This window comes from Coregonus lavaretus (assembly GCF_964263955.1).
Source record: "Coregonus lavaretus genome assembly, chromosome: 10".
Taxonomy (NCBI): Eukaryota; Metazoa; Chordata; class Actinopteri; order Salmoniformes; family Salmonidae; genus Coregonus; species Coregonus lavaretus.
The window spans coordinates 41,213,277-41,230,301 of NC_139997.1; the positions used below are offsets into that span (position 1 = coordinate 41,213,277).

Here is a 17,025-nt window from a genome sequence, read left to right on the forward strand (position 1 = left end):
TTACTATAGTAATTGCGGGCACTGATATTTAAGTTATTTGACGTTATATTGATTTAAAGGAGAGGGGGGGAAACACTACACCAACATTGCAGTGCAGTCCCAAAGTCAATGTCAAATTGCATTCGCCCGCAGCTATCTTTTGAGCTAATATATCTCTGTCAAACACAACGCGGGACAAACAGCCCGGGTTAATATGTTGCATATAAACTACACAAGTGTAGGATAGCATTTCACCAACTGGAAAGCAAAAGTAAAAACCTTTTACCTGGAACGTTTTGTCGTAGGGTCTCTCATCACCATACATTCTCTTATTTCTCCGAATTTGCTAAAATAGTCTCTAAGGCTGTCTGTGAACAGAGAAAATATGTCGGATAATTAGAAAATAACAAATGGTCGTCATACTGTTGTCAGTGTGTTTCAAAAACACAGGGGTCGAATAGAGGACTTCAGATGATTGGAAATCTAAAATAACCTTGTGCGCAAACAGAGGGACTCCAAACATCCCATACAGTAGCCTACTGCACACACAGAGAACGCGACCACAGCATGCACAATCAATTATTGCAACAAAACAAGAAACATGGAAAATGTAGGGGAATAATTGTCTCACCTGGTGAGGTTTGCCAGCTGAGGCCACCAATAAACATTTTACTGTAAGAAGAAAACATAGCAGAAGTGAGTACAGATGTCAGATCGGCCATTTTGACGACTAACTACTTCTAAAAGCGATCTTAACGAATAGAGGGAAAAAAGGAAAATAACATTCGCTGGATAGCAATAATGTATCTTATTAAAAGGGGAAGGCCACACTTGCTACTGTAATCTTTCAAAGCAAAGTAGAAGCTTCATCGCTACTAACTGCATCCGGAAGGTAAGACCAATGGTGATGTGCGCACTGCGAGTTGAATCCAGCACCGCACACTTGCTAAATCCTCTCTCAGACATTCTCAGATGAAAAATACAATAAATAAAGGAAAGTCGAAATTGTTATCATCTTACCCCGGGTCATGTTGTGAATCATTTGGGCTTCCAGATGTAACTTGACTCCCGTCTCCTTCCATAGCGAACCAAACTATAGGCAGTAACTACAGTAACAGACACACACAGACACGGCAAACGCTATGCACAGCCCGACTATGAGAATATTACTGAGCCGGGAATGGAATCGTCACACGTGGGATCGGATCAGCTCAACCTAGCTCCCTCCCCTCGCATGCTCTCCCTAGCCCACACTGGGCGGGGCGAGGGCTGTCAACTAACCAATCCAATTGACGTTAATACAGAAACTCCGCCTATGAAACTCTGAAAACCCACTCCCCCTATTGGTCATAACGCTCCTATGACAATGTAACCACGGTGATTAGTTCTAATTGCGATACAAAAAAAAACCGACACGCCTTAATGGCAACATTTTATTTAATGCGTAATTTCCTTCCAGCGCGCGCATGCAATTAGAGAAACGAATAATGATGGACCAAGCTAGTTCATGGTCAAATACCAAAAATAGATTGTACTTGCATGTGAATAGGCCTATTGGCTATTACAGGTTATAAACTATCATATTGATATATTGTGAATCAATTGTTTGCGCCTTTATATCAGCAATATTCTCATTATTTATCCTAAAGAAATGCATGAATATTTTCTGCATGTTTGTATGAACATGTACAGTAGATTGTTCATATTTAATGCAGGCAGAGACCGGTTAAAGTAGGCCTACAGTATTTGAATGGGGGATATTTTGTGTGTTCAAATGGATTGAAGAAACATGTTCCCTCACATGACACTTTTAATAAGATACTATTTTAGTAGAATATTTTAGCATTGTATTCCATATTGCATTTTGAAATGCTACAGTACAAGAAACGCAGTCCACCTGAAGATGAAAAAGGAGAAAAAAAAAGAGGTGGATTTAATTGTAACCTCTGAATATGCATGTTCATTACTCAGTAACTGGGGGAAGCGGGCCTAGTTTTCCATTAAATCTGAACATAAGCGAGAGCTCAATTAAAGCTGGATGCTCAGTGGATTTCATGTCATGGTACAGTGATTGCTGTTTATTTCCTTACCGCGGCCAGAGACAGAGGGAGGAAGACACACGGACGTGCACGCGTGCACACAGACACACACTCAAATTGATCTCCTTTTTACTTGAGAAGAACCTTTGTAAAGGCACTTAGAACTGGGTGCAGTGATGTCATTACTGACTTTGAACTGGTTTATCTATGAGAGCTAGTTTAAATGTGGCCACAAGCCACACAGGTCAACTTTTCTGTACAATAAACATTATTGTATACCTTATGAAGTTATTCTAATCAATGTTGAACCTGCTCTTATTCCTTAACAATAGACAGAAGACATATGTAGAGCAGGTTGAACATTGGTAGGTATAATTTATTTTGACATGTAATTGACTATTTTTGGATGAATCACCACTCGAAAAGAGGAAAAAGCCACTTGAAACTATCAACATTACAATGAAATGTTCATGTTTACTCTGGTAAATGAGTCAATACTGTTTATCGTATTCTCTCTTTCAGTGTGTGTGCGTGTGTCTAACATGCATGCGCGCGCGCGCGCGCGCTCTCACTCACTCACTCACTTATTCTCTCATACACACACGGTTTAGCTGAGCGCTAAACAACTAAATATAACAAAGTACTTCACACAAGGCAAGTAAACATCACAATGTGGATCTATCACAGTAATTGTGACAGCTGTTATATTCATTGAAATGAATACACTCCAAGCCAAGGTTGGAGTGGTGGTGCATTCCCTTTAATCTGAGCAGCCACTAGTGTTAAGTGAGCCTTTCTGAGATGCAATTCAGCCTTCAAACAACATGACCGATGCAGCCGAGATCCCTTTCAGAAGTCTACAATTACATACCCTTCCTCTCTGCATATTAATGTAATAAATCCCTACCTATTAATTAACTATACATGCCATCAAAGGTTGGTTCAGTGCTGAAGAGTAAAGGGAAAATATGGTATTTTTGTGATCAAGGGTTTCGAGACAATATGTAAAACGCATGGAAACCCCCTTGACAACAGTGAGGAAACTGTATTATATAATTCTACCACAGGTTGGTGGCACCTTAATTGTTGAGGACGGGCTCGTGTTAATGGCTGGAGCGGAATTCGTGGAATGGTATCAAATGCATCAAACACATGGTTTCCATGTGTTTGATGCCATTCCATTCGCACCGTTCCGGCCATTATTATGAGCCGTCCTCCGCTCAGCAGCCTCCTGAGCATTCTACGGTAGGGACACATTTGTGAATTTGCCTGCAGCTACAATGGCATCTGTGTTTGATTAATGAACGGATAAAGTATTTAAGGGACGGTTTAATATTTTATATCCTACATCTGTTACATGCCTTGAACATATCAATGCACTTCAAAACATTTATGACATGGTTCTCCATTGAAATATGAAACATATGTTCCTGTTGCACAATTAAATATACACAAACAAACTCCAGAGTTTATTTATGCGTTTTTCAATGAGGAAATGTGGTTAAAACATGAAGCTGTGAAATTGAACACTACCTCAATAATGTGAACCCCTCTACCCAGATAGCTGAGCATAGAGACAAGAAAACATTGTGTCCTGAGAGCGTTCATATATTGAACTTACTGTAGCATTGACAAGCATTCAACGTGAGCAATGTTCTCACACAGCTCTGTAGATGGCATTCAACACGCAGAAACGTCACAGTAACTCAAGGATGGCAGAGGGATAACCAGGCCTGTGGATGCTGATCGCAGGGAGCCATTAGGGATTTAAATGGAAGGAGGAGGAAGAAATGATAGTATGAGATGAGAGCAGAGCAGAGGGGAAGAGGAGCGTGAAAGGACAGCTGGGGACCTCCTTGTCTGCTGCAGCTGTCACACGGTCCCTCGTCGTCCTACAGAGAGCTCAAACCGTGAGTGCCAGACGAGATCGATGCGCAGATCTCAGTGACAGTGCCAGTGTGATGCTCTGCTGTTCTGTTAGGAGGCTCTGCGGAGGTCTATTCCTTTATAATGACTTCACATCTTCAAGCCATATTGTAATGACATTTAGTTAAAAGCATGGCCCTGGCCTGCAGTATCCCCCAGAAACAGCCACCATGTTTTTGATGCCATGCATGTCAATTCTTAATGTTGATGTTGGTATTTATTAAAGCAGTGATTCATCAATCTCAGATTAAAATGTCATTTTCCAGCATAAAAAAGTGGGGCATAATACTGGTTGGGAATATTTTGTAGTGATTGCTTTAATTCTGAATAAATCCATTGCTCTTTTGTTGTCATTTTTTAGAGCGCAAATTCTGTCATGCCAAATACAGGGGGACATTAAAGTACCATAACACCAAAAGTTATTTTTCCCAGAGCATTCTACAGTGTCAAAAAGCAATACCTGCGATTTTTTTACCTTCACCATGCAGGAAAACCAAAACCTATAGCATCAGCAGCTCCCCATACTCCTATTAATTCCCAGCACACCTGTGTCCTACATTAGGTTCCATGATTGATTGCAAAAAAATTGCACCTGTTTTGGTTAGCCACCCACACAACTACACAGAAATATCCAGTACAATTATTTGCAGGATAATGTAATGTAAGCCTACAATAGAGCTCTCTATTAAAATAGTATTGTTCATAGGAAAATACTATTCAATAATGTTGTGAGTCATTAATAACCCTAAATACATGGCTAGTTTCTTCCATGAAATGGCAACCTTTGTAATCCATTTCAACCATCACAAATGTACTTTTCTTAAGCACAGTCAGATGAACTTGTGGATACCATGTGTGTCTGCGTGCAGTTTGAAAGAAGTTGCTAACTAGCGCTAGCATATACCCATAGACAGTCATAGCGCTAACGCTAGTTAGCATTGGCGCGCAAAACAAAATTTCTCTAACTTCCTTCATACTGGACAGAGACAAAAATGGTATCCACAAGTTAATCTAACTCTGGGGAAGTAGATAAAGGGTCTCATTGCCAAAATCCCAAAGTATCAGTTTAATAAATGTAACAATAATTTTTATTTTAGATTACATTTCAGTTAAATCACATTCAAATCAAAACATCACAGAGTGCAGCGCTGACTTGAGCATCATGACTAAAGAGAGCCTTTATGGAGCTCAACGTGAGGAGACCTTTGCGAATCCTTCAATCACTCTCCACTGCTGGGGGGTGAGCGAGTGTGCTATTATGAGCAGTGGAAATAATGGAGAATGACAGTGACTTCATTAATCAATGGGGGTCTTGGATGAGGCTCCTCATAGTCCTGCCCTCCGATTAGCTGTTTTTTATTTTATTTTTTTACATGCCACACGCCTTTAATTAGTCTCAAAGACACCAAGGAGCGCATGCTGCTGCATTAACCAGAGGCCTTTGCTGAAAAATGTATGCGCACCACAGGTGATTTCGGAAATCTTACCCAACTCCCCCCAAATATTATCCTATCAGCAGAACAACTCTCTTGACTTCTGCACTGAAATGCACACAGACGGCATACTGGAAGAAACAACCGTCCCTTAGTCTTCAGTCTACACCACTGACACTGTAAATTATAGTGAATAGAACAAAAGGAAGGAAATCCAATCCACAAATCTGGCAGTTCATGACAAATTACCATTTGTATATAATATTGACTTCTCACATTTATATACAGCTGCAACTCAACGGATTTGGGGTGAAACAACCCTTTAAATTTAAACAAAAAGTAAATGAACCTCCCACAAAAAAACCTGGTTAGAAGCTGATGAAAGACTAGGAGTTGCAGAATTGGGATACAACATGAGGATGAAAAGGCAAAGAAGCAGCTAACACATCTGATATACTGCATCTTAAACAAAAAACATTTTACTGTGTTAAATTCAAAGACGGGGATGAATCTAGACGCAAGCAGATAAAACAAATATTTTGTTTTCCTTCATCATAGGCGTGATTTCCTGTATGCAGTATTCATTCAGAATGGCTCTAAAATTGGTCCTAAAAGTGTTTCATTCCATATTTCAGTTGAATGAGTAGTTTGCTACAAAATAACATTAAGGTTGCGTTCCCCTGTTCAGACGTTGCATGAATCAACCAATTGTTGCGTGCCACGTCTTCGACTGACGTATTGCTATAACGTGTGGTTAGTTAAAATACCTATCCAGGCATTGTAAGATTTTACATGCGTCAGCAATGCCTGGGCAGAGGAACGGCCCGAAGTCTTCAGCTGCCTGGAATGATAGGCCTACCAAGGCTGCATTAAAACAGACAGCCCAATTCTTATATTTTGTTCCACTAATTGGTATTTTCACCAATCACATCAGATCTTTTCATATCAGACCTTTTTCAAAGCTGATCTGATTGGTCAAGACCAATTAGTGAAAAAAAATATAAGAATTGGTCTTCCTGTGTAAACCGCCCAAGTTGCCTCAAGTAAACAATGTTTGATTACAACTTTAATTGCAGAGAGTTCATATAACATTTAGCAGTCAAACCAAAATGCATACAAGCTCATTCTTTACAGATGAATCTGTGAATTGATTGAAACATGTGTGTGCTTATCAAGAGAGCAGGTTCTCTCTGTATTCTTAACACTCCCTACCTAGCGCTTGACTAACAGGAATAGCAAAAACTAAGCATTAGGTGCCATCTACTGGATTCACGAGGTAATCTACTCATTCCACCATTCCCCTTTTTTGTAAAATAACGTCTTCTACTTCAAAAACGACTTAAATCAGAGAGAGAAAAATAATACTCATGCTCCCCCTTCAAAAGAAGAAACAAACACTCAGTGAGACGATCAAAAGGAGAAGAACAATAACCCTCAGTGAGAACAATCCAGACAAGTCCCTCATGGGCACTGGCTGATTAAGCAAAAATGTCCTCTGCAGAGCCATATATTTAGAGAGTTTGGAACTTCAGGTCAATTTACAAAAAAAGGATCCTAAATGTGTGTATCATCCAACAAACTCACAAAACGTACACAATATGCCTTAATTTAATACGACCTGATTGAAGCCAATACATTTTCAGACTGTAGCTATTCTGTACATATTACAACATAACAGTCTGTGGCTATGGCCAAAGAGGAGACCTCCGTAAGGACAGTTGATCTTTATTTAGTTTAATAGGACTGTATACATTGAAAACAAAACAGTGTTCAGTGTGTGTGTGTGTGGGGGGGGGGGGGGGGGGGGTGAAGTTAGATTAATCATATTGGACAAAAATGTAATAATAATTAACAAACATTTAAAGAAGGAGTGGGTGGGAGTAAAAATAAATAAATACAACTCAGATTGTGTGTGTATGGTTGTAAAGAAACAACAGGAAGACATTGTTGTGCTCCATCAAGGTCAGCAGTCCAGAGGTGGGACTGAGGGGGTAAAAAGGTGAAAGACAAAGGAATACTTCAGAAATCCATTGTTCCTTCCTACCTATCTTGAAGTAATCACAGATCTGAATTGGTGAAAGTAATAGGGTGGTAACCTTACTCACACCTATCCAATCACTTATAGATCTGTGCTTACCTCACAAGGCAGAACGGATGCATTAAAACTATCCGAATAGCCAGGATTGCGCTTCACAGTCAGGTGCTGTCTACCCAGCTGCACGGTTCACAGACTTCAAGAGCAAGAGAGAAACATTAGCAACATGAAACCATTAGAATACTTTTATAAAAAGTATTTTAAAAAGAGGTTTAACATGTAGTGATGCTTTCCTGTTTCAAAATAAACAAAATATTGCTTACCTCTTCTCCTTCTGTTCTCCATATCTGTACCAAAGGAATGCCACTGGTGTGACAGTTTGTGACCTGAGGTGTGTGCAGATATACAGAGTAAGAACAGGGACTACCTCTCCTTATGTCTTTGTGCTGACTGTACACATATCCATGCACTTATTTTCTCTACCTGTGCAAGTAGTGCCAATCCTTGTGTCATTTCCTCCAGTGCTGAAAACTCTTCTCCTAGTAGAAAAGGAAGAGATAACACCGAGATATGAGCATGAACTTTAATTCATGTTTAAATACAGAATTTAACATTTTGATATTCTGTTTTCTTAAAGTAGAGAATAAAGAAATAGAGCTGAAACATACCTGGAAGGGGTGCAATATTTTCCAGGATCACCTCAGACCCTTGGAAAGGCAACGCCACAAAGTCAGATCTGTGGGAGGAGTATCATCAACATCAATCCCACCATTAATCGCAGTGTTTCCACTAGGAATAAAACGTGCCGGTCAAATGTCTGACCAGATTTTAATTTGCTGGACAAAATGTGAGATTTACCGGCCATATTAAATAGATACCCATCTGAATGGTCACGTGTAGTTAATGTTTTTTTATTTTTAGGAGAATCGACTGCCGATTCATTGACACCACATGGAAGTGATTGCAATAATTTTGCAAGGAGGAATGATAGCCTACCAAGTGAACGTTGGCTCCTTACACAATGCACATCTCTGTCCATCTGGCTTATTAATATCCTCTGTTTCAGTGTTGATTTATTTGGTACTAGCTATCTTCATTTGCACTGTTAAGCCAATTACACAACCAGGCATTCGATGAGAGGTAGCAAAATTACATAATCTAAATCTTCCTTGGTGGAAAGGTTTGTGTCTGTCATGGACTCACAGGAACTTTGCTGGCAGGGCCCAGTTGATACAATGTTAAAAGTTTGCTAGTGAGTGTGAGCTCAACACAGACAGGAGCAGTAGACTGGCAGAGTGATGTGATTGAAAGACAACCTGAACCAACCTCCATGGATAGCCAATGTGATTTCTAGAATATATTTATTTTTCATTACGATATTTTTTGCTGGACAATGTGTTTTTATTTCTGGGCTTATGTATTATCTATATCCATCTATCTATTCAGCAAAAAAAGAAACGCCCCTTTTTCAGAACCCTGTCTTTCAAAGAATGCGTAAAAATCAAAATAACTTCACAGATCTTCATTGTAAAGGGTTTAAACACTGTTTCCCATGCTTGTTCAATTAACCATAAACAATTAATGAACATGCACCTGTGAAACGGTCGTTAAGACACTAACAGCTTACAGACGGTAGGCAATTAAGGTCACAGTTATGAAAACATAGGACACTAAAAAAGAGGCCTTTCTACTGACTCTGAAAAACACCAAAAGAAAGATGCCCAGGGTACCTGCTCATCTGCGTGAACGTGCCTTAGGCATGCTGTAAGGAGGCATGAAGACTGCAGATGTGGCCAGGGCAATAAATTGCAATGTCCGTACTGTGAGACGCCTAAGACAGCGCTACAGGGAGACAGGACGGACAGCTGATCATCCTCGCAGTGGCAGACCACGTGTAACAACACCTGCACAGGATCGGTACATCACACCTGCGTGACAGGTACAGGATGGCAACAACAACTGCCAGAGTTACAACAGGAACGCACAATCCCTCCATCAGTGCTCAGACTGTCCGCAATAGGCTGAGAGAGGCTGGACTGATGGCTTGTAGGCCTGTTGTAAGGCAGGTCCTCACCAGACGTCACCTATGGGCACAAACCCACCGTCGCTGGACCAGACAGGACTGGCAAAAAGTGCTCTTCACTGACGACTCGCGGTTTTGTCTCACCAGGGGTGATCGTCGGATTTGCGTTTATCATCGAAGGAATGAGCGTTACGCCGAGGCCTGTACTCTGGAGCGGGATCGATTTGGAGGTGGAGGGTCCGTCATGGTCTGGGGCGGTGTGTCACAGCATCATCGGACTGAGCTTGTTGTCATTGCAGGCAATCTCAATGCTATGCGTTAAAGGGAAGACATCCTCCTCCCTCATGTGGTACCCTTCCTGCAGGCTCATCCTGACATGACCCTCCAGCATGACAATGCAAGACAGGAATGTCAGTGTTCTGCCATGGCCAGCGAAGAGCCCGGATCTCAATCCCATTGAGCATGACCTATTGGATCGGAGGGTGAGGGCTAGGGCCATTCCCCCCAGAAATGTCCAGGAACTTGCAGGTACCTTGGTGGAAGAGTAGAGTAACATCTCACAGCAAGAACTGGCAAATCTGGTGTAGTCCATGAGGAGAAGATGCACTGCAGTACTTAATGCAGCTGGTGGCCACACCAGATACCGACTGTTACTTTTGATTTTGACCCCCCCTTTGTTCAGGGACACATCATTCCATTTCGGTTAGTCACATGGAACTTGTTCAGTTTATGTCTCAGTTGTTGAATCTTGTTATGTTCATACAAATATTTACACATGTTAAGTTTGCTGAAAATAAACGTAGTTGACAGTGATAGGACGTTTCTTTTTTTGCTGAGTATATACATGCATACACACATACACACACAGTGGGGAGAACAAGTATTTGATACACTGCCGATTGTGCAGGTTTTCCTACTTTCAAAGCATGTAGAGGTCTGTAATTTTTATCATAGGTACACTTCAACTTTATTTAGAGTTTATTGAGAAGTGTAACCTTAAAAAAGATCATCTTCAAGGTATTGACACTGATAATGTGTCAATGATGACTGTGGTGCACAACGGGCTGCACAAGATTTTAATGGAAGAATGTGCATTGCTCAATTTGGTACTCATCCACTGTGTGTGCCATTCTTTACAATTGGCGGTCAGTGCAGCATCCAAAGAAACCATCCCTAGCAGTGTTGAGTACTTAAAATCAGGGAACTACGGCGCGAGGCGTACAAAGCAGTGTATGCCACTATTAATTGTGGCCAGAAACCCCTGCAGATCACCAAAGTGTGTGCCACACGTTGGCTATTGATTGAGCCTGCGGTAACTCGTATATTGAGCCAGTGGGAAGAACTGAAACTCCACTCTGAGTTGATCAAGGCCAGTGAGCACTGCTACATGGCGGATGTGCTCCAAGCCATGTACATGGACAAGACCAACTATGTCTACTTGACATTCTTGAAATCAATCCTGTCCGACGTACAAGTTGCAGTGAAGTCATTTGAGGGAGAGCAAACAGATCCTGTCAAGCTTTTGGACAATCTAGTACACCTCTTAACATCAATTTGCACCAGAGTAGTCAACCCTATAGCAAAAATTGATGTCCTGAAGGATGCCATTGATGGACATCTCAGTCCATCACCATACCTTGGGAACCTTCGAGAGCACGGTGTACCAACTCAGTCTTGCGCCAGAGGATGAAAAGGTCATTCGGAGACAGTGCATCAATTACATTGTTGCTTTAAGCAAGGAGCTGCAAGTAAGGCTCCCAGACAACCTGTTTAAATGGTAGGTTTATTTGAACAGTGAGAGACAGAATAACAACAAAATTCAGAAAAACACATGTCAAAAATGTTATAAATTGATTTGCATTTTAAATGAGGGAAATAAGTATTTGACCCCCTATCAATCAGAAATATTTCTGGCTCCCAGGTGTCTTTTATACAGGTAACGAGCTGAGATTAGGAGCACACTCTTAAAGGGAGTGCTCCTAATCTCAGTTTGTTACCTGTACAAAAGACACCTGTCCACAGAAGCAATCAATCAATCACATTCCAAACTCTCCACCATGGCCAAGACCAAAGAGCTCTCCAAGGATGTCAGGGACAAGATTGTAGACCTACACAAGGCTGGAATGGGCTACAAGACCATCGCCAAGCAGCTGGTGAGAAGGTGACAACAGTTGGTGCGATTATCCGCAAATGGAAGAAACACAAAATAACTGTCAATCTCCCTCGGCCTGGGGCTCCATGCAAGATCTCACCTCGTGGAGTTGCAATGATCATGAGAATGGTGAGGAATCAGCCCAGAACTACACGGGAGGATCTTGTCAATGATCTCAAGGCAGCTGGGACCATAGTCACCAAGAAAACAATTGGTAACACACTACGCCGTGAAGGACTGAAATCCTGCAGCGCCCGCAAGGTCCCCCTGCTCAAGAAAGCACATATACAGGGCCGTCTGAAATTTGCCAATGAACATCTGAATGATTCAGAGGAGAACTGGGTGAAAGTGTTGTGGTCAGATGAGACCAAACTCGAGTTCTTTGGCATCAACTCAACGTGCTTGGAGGAGGAGAAATGCTGCCTATGACCCCAAGAACACCATCCCCACCGTCAAACATGGAGGTGGAAACATTATGCTTTGGGGTTGTTTTTCTGCTAAGGGGACAGGACAACTTCACTGCATCAAAGGGACGATGGACAGGGCCATGTACCGTCAAATCTTGGGTGAGAACCTCCTTCCCTCAGCCAGGGCATTGAAAATGAGTCGTGGATGGGTATTCCAGCATGACAATGACCCAAAACACACGGCCAAGGCAACAAAGGAGTGGCTCAAGAAGAAGCACATTAAGGTCCTGGAGTGGCCTAGCCAGTCACCAGACCTTAATCCCATAGAAAATCTGTGGAGGGAGCTGAAGGTTCGAGTTGCCAAACGTCAGCCTCGAAACCTTAATGACTTGGAGAAGATCTGCAAAGAGGAGTGGGACAAAATCCCTCCTGAGATGTGTGCAAAACTGGTGGCCAACTACAAGAAACATCTGACCTCTGATTGCCAACAAGGGTTTTGCCACCAAGTACTAAGTCATGTTTTGCAAATCAATTTATAACATTTTTGACATGCGTTTTTCTGGATTTTTTTGTTGTTATTCTGTCTCTCACTGTTAAAATAAACCTACCATTAAAATTATAGACTGATCGTGTCTTTGTCAGTGGGCAAATTTACAAAATCAGCAGAGGATCAAATACTTTTCCCCCTCACTGTAGCCAGTCAAGCAGCACAACAACCTGGAGAGAGCTGGGGAGAGATGCCTGGGGAGACATTATTTGAGTTAAGTTGCTTGTTCAATAAAATAGCATATATACCTTGTTATTAGCTTGTACCTATAATTGTTGATCAGTTAGGTAGCATGTTACCTACCAATACACTGCTTAAAACTATAATTGTTCATAATGTGTAGGTTTACTAGTAAAAAAAAAAAAAAAGTGTAATTCTTCAATAATTCAATGTGGTGTTCAATGTGGTGAGCTCCTGGCGCAGTGGTCTAAGGCACTGCATCGCAGTGCTAACTGTGCCACTAGAGATCCTGGTTCGAATCCAGGCTCTGTTGCAGCCGGCCGCGACCGGGAGACTCATGGGCGGCGCACAATTGGCCCAGCGTCGTCCAGGGTAGGGGAGGGAATGGCCGGCAGGGATGTAGCTCAGTTGATAGAGCATGGCGTTTGCAACGCCAGGGTTGTGGGTTCGATTCCCATGGGGGGCCAGTATAAAAAAAAAAGAAAAAAAAAAGAAAAGGTATTCACTGGCTGTGAGTCGCTCTGGATAAGAGCGTCTGCTAAATGACTAAAATGTAAATGTAAAATGTAAATGTGTTTAAAAATATCTGATCATATAAAATGTGTTGTGTTTATATTACTTTTACAAATATAAATGTGATAATAAACAAACAAATCTAAACTAACAAATGTCAAATCATATTTTTTGCAGAGATGGCCAGTCAATTTGAGTAACGTTATTGTGTATTCTACGTTTACGTTATTACGTCATCACGCAATGACATCACAACGTCATTTAGCAACAAATCGACCTGCTTCTAGCAACTTCCCCTGAAGATTAGTTGGCAACACTGCTTCAGCCAAGCTTACCCAGGATGTGATGGAGAGAGGGGGCAGGCTGGCCACTGGAGGTTGGACATAAGTTGGTCACATCCAGATCTTTGAACTTCTTCCTGATCAGCTCCAGAGCACAATAGACCTGTTCCTTTGACCCTGGAGGAACTAGGACAAACTGAGCGAGCCACTAGCGCCACTACAGCTCCCAAAGCCTAGGTTCCCAAATCCCAACTACAAGTGATGTCCTGTTGTGGAGAGGCAGGTCCTGGGGCACTCACCCTCTGTGTGGCAGATGTGGAACTCCTGGGTGTAAGGCAGGGCGGTGATAAAGACCGTAGCTCCAGACGTCTCCTTCAGATAGTTCACATATCGCCCCTTCTTCCCAATCAATCTACCAACAAAATGCTGTTGGAGTGAAACCAGAGAATACAAAAGAGTGTATCATGCATAAGTTACTATATTACACTAGAAGGTATGCGTCTTTCTCTGTGAGCATGCACACATCTGTCCAGTTCACTCTTGCTCTGATAACATGGGTTCAGTTTGCTCAGATGTAACCAATACCACCAGGCACTTCTAAGAGTAATTGGAAAGAGAGATCACTCCCCCTCTCTGTGTGCCTGGCTCTATGGAGTGACCTCTTGAGTGAGAACCTGAGGAGAGTATGACAACAGGCAGGGCAGCAGGACTCCCTTTACACACTACCCAACCACAGCCCCAATCACCGTGCCATTATAACCCAACCACAGCCCCAATCACTGTGCCATTATTATATCCCCAACCATCGTGCCATTATTATAGCCCCACCCACCGTGCCATTATAGCCCAACCACATCCCCAACCACCGTGCCATTATAGCCCAACCACAGCCCCAACCACTGTGCCATTATCATAGCCCAACTACAGCCCCAACCACCATGCCATTATTATAGCCCAACAGCCACAACCACTGTGCCATTATTATAGCCCAACCACTGTCAAATTATTACAGCCCCAACCACTGTGCCATTATAGCCCAACCACAGCCCCAACCACCGTGCCATTATTATAGCCCAACAGCCCCAACCACCGTGCCATTATTATAACCCAACCACAGCCCCAACCACTGTCAAATTATTACAGCCCCAACCACTGTGCCATTATTATAGCCCAACCACTGTGCCATTATTATAGCCCAACCACAGCCCCAACCACCGTGCCATTATTATAGCCCAACCACCGTGCCATTATTATAGCCCAACCACAGCCCCAACCACCGTGCCATTATTATAGGCCAACCACAGCCCCAACCACTGTGCCATTTTTATAGCCCAACCACCGTGCCATTATTATAGCCCAACCACAGCCCCAACCACCGTGCCATTATTATAGGCCAACCACCATGCCATTATTATAGGCCAACCACCGTGCCATTATTATAGCCCAACCACCGTGCCATTATTATAGCCCAACCACCGTGCCATTATTATAGCCCAACCACCGTGCCATTATTATAGCCCAACCACAGCCCTATGAATCAGACAGCTGTACCCAGGTCACCGGAGCACCAGGTCTCAGTCTCACTTACAGAGAGATGACTGCAGCACACTACTGTAACAACAAGGCTATATCTACAAGCCCTCATATCACCTACATTAGAGAACCTAAACTGGAAATCAGTAGCCAGAGAAAATACATTATCAGTAAGGTGGTGGAGGAATGATGAGGGTTAGACAGGGAGGTAGACTCACCTTTGGCACCTCTATCTCCCAAACAGTCAGTGGCTGGCTGCTGTTGTGACTTTGGATGTATTTTACAATTGCCTGATCGGTGTTCAGTAGTTGACTTGGTGGACTGGGACTGTTGCTATGCTTGTTGTCCCTGGCTTCGTGTTCACAGTAACTGTCTACACAGTCCATGCTGTTCACATCAGAGCCTGGGGGCAGCAAGGATCAGTCACTAAAAACAGTCACTTGTGTTGTGTACACAACAAACTAGCAAACACAGCCCAACAGTAACAGGGAAGAGAACACATCCTGTCATGGCAAGAGTTCTCGTACTTGAAACTGTGCATAAAAGGAAAATAAATATATTTAAAACAGGCCAGCTTGGACAGAAAGGATGCCGATATATTGTGAGAAGTTGAAAGTCTGCTTTGTGGCGGCTCACCCGGAATGTCCACCTCCTCCATCCTGTGGCCGTTAGTGAAGGACATGCTGGTGGCCCCCAGTCCTTCAGCTGGTACCCTGGGTGGTTGCAGGCTCACACTGGTGCTCAAGTCCTTGCCACTGGAGCCCTCTTCGGTCTGGCCTGAGCTAGATCCAGAATCACCTACTGCAGAATCTTCTTTTGCTAGCTCGGTCTTCTCAGTCTCAATCTCAACTGTACTGCTGCGGTCGTGTTTCACATCCTCCTGAACTATAGGAGACTCTCTGCCGGTTGTTGAACACTGATCCTCCTGCAATAGAGGAGGCATCTCACTCTCAGGTTCACTGTTATCCATTGAGATGTGGTCCGGGGCTTTGCAGGGGTCCCTGCTACGGAGAGGACTAACACTATGTCCTAGCAGGGTCTTTTCCTTCAGGAATTGACTCACTGCTGCAGAGACCACGTCAGCCTTGAGGCAGACACCTGACTGCTTATTAGGTGGCTGGGGGAAGCCAAACAGGTGTCATCCTGTCGACTTCACTCACAGGTTGGTTCTTCCACAGCAGGCAGGATGTCTTTGGAGAAGAGGGAGTTCTTAGCCAGATTGGTTTGCAGCCTCACCTCTGCAAAATGCACTGACATCTTGTCTTCTCCAACCTCTCCCTCTGGGTCCAGTCTAACCTCTCCCTCTGGGTCCAGTCTAACCTCTCCCTCTGGGTCCAGTCTAACCTCTCCCGCTGGGTCCAGTCTAACCTCTCCCTCTGGGTCCAGTCTAACCTCTCCCTCTGGGTCCAGTCTAACCTCTCCCTCTGGGTCCAGTCTAACCTCTCCCTCTGGGTCCAGTCTAACCTCTCCCTCTGGGTCCAGTCTAACCTCTCCCTCTGGGTCCAGTCTAACCTCTCCCTCTGGGTCCAGTCTAACCTCTCCCTCTGGGTCCAGTCTAACCTCTCCCTCTGGGTCCAGTCTAACCTCTCCCTCTGGGTCCAGTCTAACCTCTCCCTCTGGGTCCAGTCTAACCTCTCCCTCTGGGTCCAGTCTAACCTCTCCCTCTGGGTCCAGTCTAACCTCTCCCTCTGGGTCCAGTCTAACCTCTCCCTCTGGGTCCAGTCTAACCTCTCCCTCTGGGTCCAGTCTAACCTCTCCCTCTGGGTCCAGTCTAACCTCTCCCTCTGGGTCCAGTCTAACCTCTCCCTCTGGGTCCAGTCTAACCTCTCCCTCTGGGTCCAGTCTAACCTCTGCAGTTTCTTGGTTCAAAGTGCTGTTTGTAGTGTCCTCCAGTGTCTCAGACGGTGGTGGTGGTTGTGGATTTATACCTGCACTTTCACTGCAGACATTAGATTTACCAGAGCCTAGGTCACAGAG

General features: G+C 43.4%; 1 protein-coding gene across 5 annotated transcripts in view; it reads right to left on the reverse strand.

Annotated features, from left to right (window-relative positions):
- LOC311136086 (RNA-binding protein Musashi homolog 2) overlaps positions 1 to 1,203 on the reverse strand; it is a 323,857-nt gene extending 322,654 nt beyond the window's left edge. For 3 of the 5 annotated variants that reach the window (XM_084170165.1, XM_084170162.1, XM_084170163.1), the window contains exons 1-3: positions 1,000 to 1,203; positions 611 to 651; positions 266 to 347 (exon numbers count right to left, since the gene is read on the reverse strand). In XM_084170165.1, coding sequence (XP_084026291.1) covers positions 266 to 347; positions 611 to 651; positions 1,000 to 1,061 — 185 coding nt within the window. In that variant the 5' untranslated portion in view covers positions 1,062 to 1,203. The remainder of the gene's footprint in view (positions 1 to 265; positions 348 to 610; positions 652 to 999) is intronic. The other 2 variants (XM_084170166.1, XM_084170164.1) reach the window with 1 other exon arrangement.
- Positions 1,204 to 17,025: the final 15,822 nt, after the last annotated feature.